Below are 13,370 nucleotides of genomic sequence, written 5' to 3' on the forward strand. Positions count from 1 at the left end.
GTGCAGCATTGTAAATTGCAGCAGTAAATATGCTCAACACTTTTAGCTGTAGTGCACGTTGTACTGTGCTTACTGAGGCAGTTACTGTCTGTTAGATTGGTCCTTAGAAGGAAAATACGTTGGTGAGTGGGTTTCTTCAATTACCATTAGCATGAGCTTCTACAGCCAGAGCTGGCTTGTCTTGTATTTCGTGCAGGTAACTTCCTTCACTGTATGACAAGCTTTGAACCTGCTTTTAAATTCATGGAAATGTCTTGGTGTCATCCCATTTATTTCAGTTGGATGCTTATCCCAGCTGCTGCAGAGATGAAAAGTAAATAGCAGCTGTCCAGTGTCTTTTTTTTAATGAAGTGGGAAAGGGTTCCCATAAGCACATTTTTGTTTTCATTCATCCCTAATTAGGTTAACAGGTTGATGCATAACGGGAAATATAGAATATCTGTCAAGGTTGGAACACTAGATCTGATCCTGTCCTTTCATCTTGTGCAGACAACTACATCAGTGCAAAGTGGAGGTCAAATGCTATCAGATCAGTGTGGTAGCCTTTTACACTCATTTCATAGTGCTGGGAATGACTGTGCAAAGTGCAGGACAATGGAGAATTAAGCACAGTGTTTCTGTGAATGCAGGATCTCTGTTTTAATCTGGTCCTATTGCTTCATTCCGTAGCTGGAGTCAAACTTTTGAATACATTCTCAGAAATAGGACTTCAAGGGAGGAATAAGTAGCTCACCTAGTGTCTGGGGGCTGGGGTAGAAATGCCATAATAGTTTGTTGCTAATCAGGATGGCCTGCATAGTTGCGCTTCAGGTTTCTAGTAGGATTAGTCATTTTTGTCTCTTTGGCACAACAGTGCTTCGGTTTATACTCTCAACTATTTATGCTCTGATGTTGACACTACTTCCTGCTGTAACTCATTCTAAACAATGAAAGGGACTTTGTATATTGTGTCCTGAATGTAGGAAAGACTCAAGATTGTATTAACATCTAATTCTAGATTTTCTTTAATTGTGTACTGACAAGTCTCAGAATAAACTGGTTTTGCTCAATTATATGAGGAACTGGATCCAAGACACGAGCTTATGATGTGTCTACCACAGGAGCAAAATATTGTATGATGGGAACTAGGATGGCTGGTGGTAAAGAGACAGCTTCCTGTAACTTCCCGAAAATCATCTTCCCCCCTGTGAGCTAAAGCTCAGGAACCACTTCTCTTCCATCAGCCTGCCTTCTGCAGAAGCTGGTGTGAAGTACCACATCTTGTTACAGAGAGCTTTAAAATATGCCTCTTCATTGTAAAGAGACAATCTTATTCACATTTTTTAAAAACCAGATATTGTTTCTTGAGCCATCTTAATTTAATAACAAAATCTTAATATTTAATTAACTATTTGTGCTGCTTGGTTTTTCTTATTTTGGCTGAGGACAATACAGTATTAGAATACTTTTCTCCTTCAGGTAAGGATTTGTTACTTTGGTTGTAAATTGGTATTGTCTGTTAATTGTTGGTTTGTTTTAAAATGTACTGTAATGAAGCAATTGAGAGGGTTTATCTCTTGTAAGAGCTTGATTTAAAAAAATTTTTTTTTACAAGTTTAGGTAATTACTCCTTTAAAAGTGGTAATTTGTTTCTCTACGTTTATCCTCTTTTTTTTTTAAATCTCTTCTGTGGCAGGCTCTGCTCAGTAAAACAGCCTGTTGCTCTCTTCTACAAACCACCTGCTGCAGGTTCTACCATTGATGTGGGGTGCCTTTGCAAAATGGTGCCTGTGCTGAATGAGCTGGGCTAGTTGTGTTTTTGATGCTGCTCTCTTGGGCAGAAGAGGGGAGGGTGCTAGGTTTGCAGGCCAAAAAGGTGGTGGGGAGAAACAGAGAGCATAAGCGTTCTTCCACAACTTGGGCCTGTGGCCATCTGTAAAGGCTGCTGGGAGAAAAAACATGAAGAGGGGAGGAAAGCACCATGGATGCTGGGACCGTGGCCATGGTGCAAGGAAATGCAAAGGATGCCAGGCGTGTGGTTAATGGCAGGTGCGGGGAAAGAAGTGTAACAACTGTTGGCAGCATCAGGCATGTGGGTGGGGGGGAGGAGCACAAAGGATGCTGGGAGCATGGTCAAGGTGGGGGGGAGGAGCACAAAGGATGCTGGGAGCATGGTCAAGGTGGGGGAGGGGAGCACAAAGGATGCTGGGAGGGAGTATGGCCCTGCCCTTCATTCTGCAGCCCCCAGGCAGCTGCCTCCCTCCCTAGTTCGCGCTGGGAAGCCCTGATTGGACTGACACCGTTGACCCTTTCCCCAGGGGCGGGGGAAGGCCTCGGTCAATCATTCGCGCTCCCTTCCCGCCTCAGGTCTAGCCCCCTACACTTCGCACATGCGCAGTGATAGGAAAGAGTGCCTCGCTTCACGGCGCACGCCCGGCGCTTGTTTTAGAGAGAGCGGCCCGCATGCGCAGGAACGTGATTTCCTCAGGCTTGCGCACAATCGATTGAGAGGGATGGGGTGTTTGCGCGGTCACGTTCGCGCATGCCCAGTATGCTCCGCGACGCTGACGAGAAGTTTGGCATGTGCGCCACCACTGTGTGGCGCGTGCGTCGTGAACATCTTGCGCCTGGAGGCGCTCGGCGCGTGCGTAGTTGGCAGCGTCCCGAGAGGGTTGGCGCATGCGTACTAGGTGGCTGTGGTTCTGAGGCTAACTTTGAGAAACCTAGTACAAAATGGCGGCCGATGGGCGGGCTCCGAGCTGTGTTGGGGATGGAGAATAACCAGCCCCTGGCAGCTGCCTAACCGGTTAGCGGCTCAACGAGCACAGGAGGGGCCCTTCAGGGGAAGGGGTCCGTTAAAAGCCCCGCAGGGAGCGAGGGGGGCGGGGTTGCGGCGCGTACCCCGGGAGGGAGCGTGAGTCGCGCGCTCCCGCGACCAGTGGCGGCCGCGCGACGCTCCCACCGTTTCGCGCGAGTGCGCGCCCGGCCCGGCCCGGCCCGTGGGTCTCGGGACTGGGGGGGGGCGCGTGCCCGTGAGAGAGGCCGGGCGGTGGGCTGTGGCAGAGCGACCCCTGGGTGCCCCAGAGAGGAGGCGTGTAGCGGCCTGTCGCGCCTCCGGCCCCGGACAGGCCGGGCCCAGTTCAGCGTGAGGGGGTTTCACCTCTGGGCGTTGTGCCCGCTCTAGGGGGCGGGGATAGAGCCGCTCCATTTGCTGGAGGGGGGGCGTGTTTGCTTTGCTCGCTGTTGCATTGCATGCGGTTGCGGGGTGGGGGCCGAGACCCTCGCGCGCGCGGCGTCGGGCGGGTTGCGCGCGGGGATTGCGTGCCGGCGAAGGGGGCTGGAGGCTAGGGCTGAACGTCGCGGCATGGAGGCGGCGTAGGGACCCCAGCGCCCAGGGCAGAGGCTCATTGCGGTGTGCACCCTGGGGCGATTGGGAAACCCCAGCACGCAGGGGCTGCGCGGGTGCCCTGCTCGCATTCCCGCGTTGCACGACCGTAGCCGGACTGCGAAGCCCTAGCACAAAGGCGCAAAAGGGGTGCATCGTTACATGCATCCTTCTTTGGAAGTGGCCCCGGTTAAATATAGCATACCCGTGCGGCGGCCAGCCCAGCCCATCTCTGCCCGGGCGCGCGCACAGGAGGCACGCTCCCCCCCGGGCGAGGGGGGAGGGGAGGGCGGCTGAGCGGTGCACGCGCTTCCCGGCCGCGGCGGAGGGTAGCGGCGCTGCTGCTTGTGCGACCAGGGGAGGAAGATGGCGGCCGGCGGCGGAGGCAGCAGCAAGGCCTCCTCGTCGTCGTCCTCCTCGGCGGGGGCCCTGGAGGCATCGCTGGACAGGAAGTTCCAGTCGGTCACCAACACCATGGAGTCTATCCAGGGCCTGTCGTCCTGGTGCCTGGAGAACAAGAGGCACCACAGCACCATCGTGTATCACTGGATGAAGTGGCTGAGGAGATGTGAGTGCGGGGGGGGGGACCATGGCGGGAGGTGGAGATTCGGGGTGGGGGGCTCTTGAGAAAAAGGAACCGCGGCCTCATTATCTGCCCCTGGGTGAACGAAGAGGGCACCAGGAGGGAGATGTGGGGGGCGGGGCATCTAGGAAAGTAGGCACCACAACCCCATAATTTTTCATTGGAGGGGGGGGGGAGGCAAATGTAATGACTCCCCATCCAACCATTGAAACAGGTTCGCCAGGCTCATGATGGATTCTCCCTTGCTAGCCGTTTTTAAATCGAGATTGGGTGTTTTCCTAAAAAGCATGCTCTGAGAATTATTTTGGGGAAGTTCTCTGGTCTGTGTTATGCAGGAGGTCAAGATTCGAACTCTGAATTGGGAGAGTGAGGTTAGGATGGAGGCATTAGGGGCTGTGAGGGACTCTGGGGAAATAATCCCTTTCTTCCTTTCACTTGCCTTCCATGTCTAGTCCCTTCTCCCCATTTTCCAAACCCTGTTAATCCAGACATATCTCCTGATATGAATCTCTCCTCCTTCCCCCCCCCCCGCAGTTATTGACATATCTTTGTTCCTGTGTCACTTACCCTGTGATTCCCACCCTACAGACTCATTAATCTGCATCTTGTTTATATTCCCTCACTATGCATCAGGTTCTCAGTGGCTTCCCCTAGTTATTTAAGCCACCCCCACTCCTACCCAGATGGTTCCTTTATTGTGTTTTAAATACTTTGGAGTCTATAAACAGAACTATCGGTCTGTATATACCTGGTACAATCAGAGATGTTTGCAAAATGCGTTGGTTTTCTTAGCTTGAAAAATGCCATTTCTTTCATTTATTGATTGATGATTTGTGGTGTTAATAAGAAATAATAGAAATGCATGGTGCCTCTAACATTGTACCTCTTTAAAATAGATCTGTTTCAGAATTTAAAAGATCTTGCGTATGAATTTATAGTGATCATTTGGGAACCCATGATTTACTGTGAATTTCTAAATTGGTTGAGATCTTCGTTTATAGTTCAGGACAAGTCTGGGAAATCTGTTGCGTTGCTTAGAATTTTTGTATGTTTGGTATTTAATTCACAAGCGGAAATGTTCAGTTTGAAGTGGATGTGAGTGTATAACCTTTACAGTAATAGACGTTCTAACACAACTTCACAAAAGTCCAAAAACTGTAGTGGGAGGCAACAGAATGTTTGGGGTAGGGAGAGAGGGAGTGTATTGAGAGGATGAAGGGGAAACAACTACCTTCTTGTACCACAGGTTTCAAACGTATATTTAATAATTGATAGCTAGTCTTCTTCCTGCTTTAGTAAACTTATTGAAGTTAAAGATCTCTGAGGCATAATTATCCAGAGAAGAAATTTTTGGAGCATGTAACTTCTAGGCAAGCCATTCTAATCTCTCAGTTTTATCATATGGCATTATCATTGCTGTGTATGTTCCTTACAATGTTAACCAGTAACTAAGGAGTCCTCTCCAGAGTCTCGGGTCTGTACTTATTAATACTTGCATCTGAAAGATTTTAGTATACAATTCCAAGAAAAAAATAAGGATGTAAATTAACCTCCCGGAACATCAGCTCTCATTTTTGGGGGCTAGCCACAGGCTTCTTCCCCCACTCCCAAAATAGAAGTCTCTTTAGATGTGGGTAGGAGAAAGAGTATTGGATATTAAAATCAAATCTAGAGAGCACTGGCCGTAGTTGTATTGTGGACTTGACAGTGGAGAGATTAATCTTTTTCACTAGTCTAAACATGGTTTGATCATCTTTGCTGGAATTGCTCTTTCATATGTCCTTAAAACATTCAAATCTCGTACTGTCTCAGTATGAGCTAAAGCAAGTTTTGCAGGCGTAAGGAGGTAACATTAAAGTGGCATTATAACTTTTTATGTTATGCTTAAAAATGTTTGAAATAGTTCATTCTCCATTTTAAGGGTTGATTAGAAGTGAGCTGTAGCTCACGAAAGCTTATGCTCAAATTGGTTAGTCTCTAAGGTGCCACAAGTACTCCTTTTCTTTTTTCCCTGTTTACTTTGATTGTATTTGAGAGCTCTCTACAGAAGGAAAACAGGATTGATTCCTCATTCAGGAACTATGTCCTTCACTTGCATCACTTATTCTAATCTGAGCAGGCTGAGGAATGCTGTGAATTAATTGGCAGAATAGATTGTAAATTGTTATGAATTTTGATACTTGTGAGGTACAGTTATTAGGGCTTGAATTGCAGATATTTATCTAGATGCAGAGATTATGGCGAGTAACTATTACACACTGCTTCAGTTAGCATAACTTTTGCATTTTAAAATCATACATCAATTCTTCCTAGCAGTCTGAAAGTCTCAAAAGCAAGACTTGCTTGTCATTTGGAATAAACTGAGATGTATCTTGCAACAAAGGTCAATGAAAATTAAGGTTTTGGAGCAGTCTGCAAGTAAAGGGGATATTTTGTGGGAGTGGGCATTTGCAACTCAGCTAGCATGAGGGTTCAAATATAAAATTAAACTATTTTCTTTGCCTTTTAATCAGCATAAAAAACACTTCATTGTTTAAATTTTCAACAGTACAGTTGTCTGACTTACTAAAATGTTATACTGTTTATTATTGTCAAAGGTTGTAATTAAACTTTATTTTCAGATATGTGAACTCAAATGTATATCATAGTGAGAAGTGAGTCTTCTAGGGCTGGGATTGCTGGGCAGAGCAAAATAGAGTAGTTCATAATTTTCTTTTGTTTTGGTAGTGTGACAAGTAGTTAAGTTGTCTTTTTTAATGGTACCATGTAAGAATCAAAATATTAACTCTTAAGAAACTGCTTTTGTCAAAACCTCTAATGACCTTTTCTTTTCTAAAGCTCAGAACCAGTACTCCATCCTCATCCTCAATCTGTCATCTGCCTTTGACACCATTGATCATGCTCTTCTTTATATCCTGTCCTGTCATGGCTTCCATGACCGTATCCTCTCCTGGTTCTGCTCTCTAATTGCTCCTTCAATGTGTCCTTTGCATCATCCTCTTCATCACCCGCACATTTCTGTATAGTTTCCACAGATCTCTGTCCTTGAGCCCCTTCTTCCTCTATACCTTACCTCTGGGTAATCTCACCTGCAAAGAAAATTCAGCTACCGTTTCTCTGCTAAGGACTCACAGATCTACCTCTCTACTCCAGACCTGTCTTCTATCCAAACTAAAATCTCGGTCTTTCTGACATCTACTTGTGAATGTCTAGCCATCAGCTCCGTCTCAACATGGATAAAACAGAGCTCTTAATCCCCTCCCCCATAAACCTCCCTGTTACCTCCAGTCCCATTCACTGTGGACAACACCACCATCCTGCTTGTCATTCAGGCCTCTAACCTGGGCATCATCTTTGACTCAGATCTCTCTCTAAATCCTCCCATTTAGGCTATATTTAATTTTCCACATAGGGCCTTTCTTGTTCATTCACTTCTAAAACTCTTGTCCAGGCTGTCCTCTTGCATCTTGATTACTGCAACATCCTTCTCTCTGTCCTCGACAAATGCAGTTTTGCCCCACACATATCTGTTCAGAATGTTGTCACAAAGATCATTTTCTTAGACTATGTCATCCCTCTCTTTGCATCCCTCCTCTGGCTCCCCCTTCTCTATCACATCAAACAAGCTTTTTACTTTCACTTTGAAGGAGCTTCATGGCCTATCCCTACCTATTATCTCTTAAGCTTAAGTTAAGATTTTGTCATGGTTATTTTTAGTAAGCCATGGACAGGTTGCAGGCAATAAACAAAAATTAATGGTAGCCTGTGACCTGTCTGTGACTTGTACTAAAAATAACTGGGAGTGTGGTGGGAGGGAAGGAATGACAGCTGAAGCCCCACTGTGTGGGGACTGACAGCCTGAGCCGCACTACAGGGGCTGGGGCGCACATCTCCTGTCACTGGTAGCTGAAGCCGAAGAAGTCATGAAAATGCAGTAAAGTCACAGAATCCGTGACTTCCATGACCTCTGCGACTAAATCATATTCTTACTTATGCACCATCGAGACATTGATTTCCTGCCTTCCATCAGCCCAGGATGCATAGGGCCCTACCAAATTGGACATGAAAAATACGTCATGAACTGTGAAAACTGGCTATTGTAGGGGAGACCAGATTTCACCGAGTTGAGCAGCTGGAGAACAGTGGCTGCTGGCTGGGAGCCCAGCTCTGAAGGCAGCACCACCACCAGCAACAGCATAGAAGTGAGGGTGGCATGCTATGGTATTGATGATTACCTGTTCTGTTCATTCCCTTTGAAGCACCTGGCACTGGTCACTGTCAGAAGACAGGATACTCGGCTAAATGGACCTTTGATCTGACCCAGTGTGGCCATTCTTACGTTACTGCCACCCTTACTTCTGTGCTGCTGTTGGCGGTGGTACTGCCTTCAGAGCCGGGCACCCAGCCAGCAGCTGCCCACCAGCTGCCGAGCTCTGAAAGCAGCAGCACAGATGTAAGGGTGGTGGTATCACTACCACCCCCACAATAGCTTTGTGACACACACCCCCTTGCACTTACCCCATTTTGGGTCAGGTCCCCAACGGTTACAATACCGTTAAACTTCAGATTTAAGTATCTGAAATGTATTATTTTTTAAATCTTATGACCATGAAATTGACCAAAATGGTCCATGAATTTCTAAGGCCCTAATGATGCAGCTTCCATCACCCACTTGATACATTTTCAGATACCTTCATGCTTTCTTCCATGCTGCCCCTCATGCTTGAGAGGAACTCCCCATAAACACCACAAAACTAATTATTCTCCTTCAGATTCCACTTTAAAAACTCTCCTTTTCTATCATCCCTACAAAAACTTGACAATAGTTAGCTGGCTGTTGTACTGAGTCCACTGCATATCATGCTGAGCCAATTTATGTCTCATTGTTTCCTCGTACTCTCTTACCTGTCTCTGCATCCACCTATTGTTTGTTGCCTCATACTTAGGGTATGTCTACACTTACCAAGGATTGATGCGGTGATCGATCCACTGGGGGTCGATTTAGCGGGTCTTCACTAGACCCGCTAAATCGACCACAGAGCACGCTCCCATCAACTCCGATACTCCACCAGAATGAGAAGATTAAAGAAACTCTCCTGTCGACCCAGTGCGGTGTGGACACCACAGTAAGTTGACCTAAGCTACGTCGACTTCAGCTATGTTATTCACATAGCTGGAATTGCATAACTTAGGTCGACTTAACCCCGTAGTGTAGACCTGCCCTTAGGTTGTGAGCAGTTTGGGGCATGGACTGTCTTTTTGTTCCATTTTTACAACACCTAGCACAAAGGAGTCCTGGTCCATGAATAGGAATGGTCCATGATAATACAAATAATAGCTGGTAGTAATTAAGAAAATTTGATTTGCTTTTATTTTCTGCAGCTCTTAAATGTATTTTTACTCTAAAAGCCTGTAAAAATATCTAATAGCTATTATTTTCGGAGAGCCTCTTGCAAAAGGTAGAATTAATAAGATAACAGTGTGGATTTGTCTCAGAATTCTTAATAGAGTTTTTATAAGATTAAAATGAAGGTACAGTAGAATCCAGTTGTCCGACCCTCCTTTAACTAGTTCTCCTTATTAACCAAACAACCAGCGCACACAGGTCCGAAAGAGGGTGATCTCTCCTGTGCCCTCTAGATGGCATTGCAGCCTCGCACTTTCCCATTCTCTGGGTTATCCGAATTTTTGGTTATCCGATCTGGCCTGAGTCACAGATGCGGCTTCTAATTTTCCCAGGGGGGTGCTCAACCTCTGCTCAGTCCCAGGCCCCACCTCCACTCTACCCCTTCCACCAAGGCCCCACTCCCTCCCCGCCTCTTCCCCTCCCTGGTCCACCCCCGCCCCACCTCTTTCCGCTTCCTACCCTGAGTGCACCCTGTCTCCCTCTGCGCCCTCCCCCCTAGTACCTCCTGCATGCTGCAAAACAGCTGTTCTGTAGTGTTCAGGAGGCGCTGGGAGGGAAGGGGAGGAGTTAATCGGCAGGGGCCACTGGCAGGTGGGAGTGGGGCGGGGGAGGGAGGGGAGCTGGCTGCTGGCCTGAGTCCCAGTTAGATTGAATAAATGGGGTTCTTCTTGTTAGAGCCCTGTCTGGGACAATTTTTTAATCCCACCTCACAATTCCCATTCGCTCCTGCATTTTTTTGTTGAATAGTTATCCTGCAATTAAGACAGCAAATCCCAGTCCCACTGCAGGCCTCTACTGCTTGTATTTATATTGAACTGGTGTTTACATCTCTTAGTAGGGTGACACTGTTAAAGGAAGCATTGTACAAAAATTAAATTGATCAGTGTTATAGGTGGTATTTCTGAAATGATACTTGCCTTATACAGTATTTTTTATGGTTTACAAATTCATTAAATATATGAATAAGAGAATTAGAAATTTTTCTATGAATTAGAATATCATCTGTAGTGACATTAGCAGCACTTTTAAAAAGATCATTGATTTTCATGCTTCAGGTTGGAAACTGTGGTCAGGAAGAAATCTCCCCACTTACACCCACCATCATATAATCAGTCTTACACCCTTGGCTAGGTTCTCATCTAATTGTTTCTACCATTCTCTGGATACTGCTTGAAACAGAACATTTATTGATTTTTGTTTTGATATTTGAATTATTTTCTTTAATTCCAAAGTTTTCTTCCTCTGTTTATATCATATAGTATGTATGTGTTATAAAATCCTGGCAGATTTTTTTTCCCTCTACATTTCTCTACTTTAAGTCTCTTAACAGATAAGGTACTATCTAATTCTTATACAAAAGATGTGATGCTATTTGAATGGAACCATTCCTCTTTTAATACAAAATTAGCGCTGACATTTAGATATCTGTCAGCACATGATTGAATCACCTCTTCACCAGTTTTCTGTTCTAGTAATAAAATCATAAGGACAATGACTGCTTGCTTATGTGAAAACCGAAAGTTTCAATAAAACAGACAATATTTGCTTTATAGAAGTATAAGGTATTTAATGCTGTGAATCACTTTTTCTCCAAAACTTACTACTGTGAATCTATGTTATAAAAGGTTTCAGAGTAGCAGCCGTGTTAGTTTGTATTCGCAAAAAGAAAAGGAGTACTTGTGGCACCTTAGAGACTAACCAATTTATTTGAGCATAAGCTTTCGTGAGCTACAGCTCACTTCATGCATCCGATGAAGTGAGCTGTAGCTCACGAAAGCTTATGCTCAAATAAATTGGTTAGTCTCTAAGGTGCCACAAGTACTCCTTTTCTTTATATTATAAAAGACTTTCTGACAGGAGTATCTAATTTATTCAGTGTGCTTAGTATTTAGTCACAACTTAAATATAACTGCTTTTCAGGTCAGTAAACCATGCATTTATTAACTTGAGACATGTTAGTCCATCAAGCAATATAACATCACTTTAAAAAAAAAAAAAAGTACAGGAGGTGCAATTGAAGAAGAATTTGAAAAACATTTGGCCATAGGCAGTGTGAGATCAATAATACAGTTTACTGTTTCATGAGAAGCACTGATGTCTCCTTTACAATTTGTTGAGACATCATGATTGAATAAAAGGTCTCTTCATTCATTGATGTATAATAAGAATTTATTCAGGTACCTCCCAGTATGTTAACTGTATGTATTCCCCGCTTACCAGTTGCATAACACAATGGTATGATTGAAATTTGCTTCTCTTTTTGCATATGACTGTTTCATAAAACCAGTGTGCAGCATGTGTTCTTATTTTGATGTAGTTTTTAATCACTAAAACGCTGCATATTAAGACTTGTGTATAACTAAAGATATAGCCTTATCAACTCTGATTTATTTGAACATACTTTTTTTGTAGTTTGTAATTTGGAAGGGTTAGAAGAACCAATTGACCCTAACTGAAAAAAATAAATCTTATTTCTGCCTTGGTGCATGTGTTAAAGTTCAACATCATGAAAACTGCTGTGAGGTTTCAAGTGCTGGATTGTGGCATAATTAATTGAATTTAGCTGTTAGAACTAACTGACTTTATTTGCCACTTGAAGAAATCTATAGGATGGTTGATTTAAAGAAGCCTAAAACTTGATTTAAAGGGGCTGTCAAGGTTCCTTCCCCACTCTGAACGCTAGGGTACAGATGTGGGGACCTGCATGAAAACCTCCTAAGCTTACTTTTACCAGCTTAGGTTAAAACTTCCCTAAGATACAAACTATTTTAGCCTTTGCCCTTGGACTTTCGCTGCCACCACCAAACGTCTAACACCAGTATTTTTATTATTAGGAAAGAGTTCGTTTGGAAATGTCTTTCCCCCCAAAATCCTCCCAAATCTTACCCCTTTTTTCTGGGGAAGGTTCGATAAAAATCCTCACCAATTTGCATCGTTGACCACAGACCCAAACCCTTGGATCTTAAGAACGATGAAAAAAGCATTCAGTTTCTTAAAAGAAGAATTTTGATAGAAGAAAAAGTAAAAAAGAATCACCTCTGTAAAATCAGGATGGTAAAAACCTTACCGGGTAATTAGATTCAAAACATAGAGAATCCCTCTAGGCAAAACCGTAAGTAACAAAAAGACACAAAAACAGGAATATCCATTCCATACAGCACAGCTTATTTTCTCAGCCATTTAAACAGACAGAATCTAACGGATACCTAGCTAGATTACTTACTAAGTTCTAAGACTCCATTCCTGTTCTGTCCCCTGTAAAAGCATCACACAGCCAGACCCAGACCCTTTGTTTCTCCCCCCCTCCAGCTTTGAAAGTATCTTGTCTCCTCATTGGTCACTGTGGTCAGGTACCAGCGAGGTTATCCTAGCTTCTTAACCCTTTACAGGTGAAAGGGTTTTTCCTCTGGCCAGGAGGGATTTTAAAGGTGTTTACCCTTCCCTTTATATTTATGACAGGGGCCCTGGCAATACCAAAACAAATTATTTAAAATAAATCCTTAAATTATTATAATTTTCTTGAGGTCTGACTTTTTGATATTGTATGGAAGATTTCTGGCAGTCTATGTAGACAATACAACTGTGACAAAAATGCTTCCAGTGACAATGGATGGATTTAACAAAGTTGTACAGAATTTTTAATAGCATTATGGTAAACCCTCTTAATTTGGCAGAATAGTTGTCTAGTAGATTAATACAACTGAATTTTAAAGTTTGACCTGCTCTTCACAATTTTGGCTGCTTGTTTTAAATTTTTTTTGTAATTGACTCATCTTAGATATCAGTCATGTTTTAAGCCCAATTCTGCTGTTTTTTACGGCACTGTAGAGGAAGGTTTAAATTCAGAATATCTTTTGTGGGAGGCAGTGGCCTGGTGGATGGAACACTATTCCCAGATCTGCCACTGGCCTGTTGAATGACCTTGTGCAAGTCATTTCCTCTCTGCCTCAGTTTCCTCATCTGTAAAATGAAGAGAAAGATACTGATCGTTGTAAAAACATGTTAAGATATATGGA

The 13,370-nt window shown here is 44.1% G+C and overlaps 1 protein-coding gene across 1 annotated transcript in view; it reads left to right on the forward strand.

Moving 5' to 3' along the window:
• The first annotated feature begins 2,708 nt into the window (after nt 1–2,708).
• RPRD2 (regulation of nuclear pre-mRNA domain containing 2) overlaps nt 2,709–13,370 on the forward strand; it is a 49,989-nt gene continuing 39,327 nt past the window's right edge. The window contains exon 1 of the mRNA XM_084613094.1: nt 2,709–3,932. Within this exon, the coding sequence (XP_084469220.1) occupies nt 3,731–3,932 (202 nt within the window). The 5' untranslated portion in view covers nt 2,709–3,730. The remainder of the gene's footprint in view (nt 3,933–13,370) is intronic.

This window comes from Lepidochelys olivacea, assembly GCF_965140295.1.
Source record: "Lepidochelys olivacea isolate rLepOli2 genome assembly, chromosome: 24".
NCBI lineage: Eukaryota > Metazoa > Chordata > Testudines > Cheloniidae > Lepidochelys > Lepidochelys olivacea.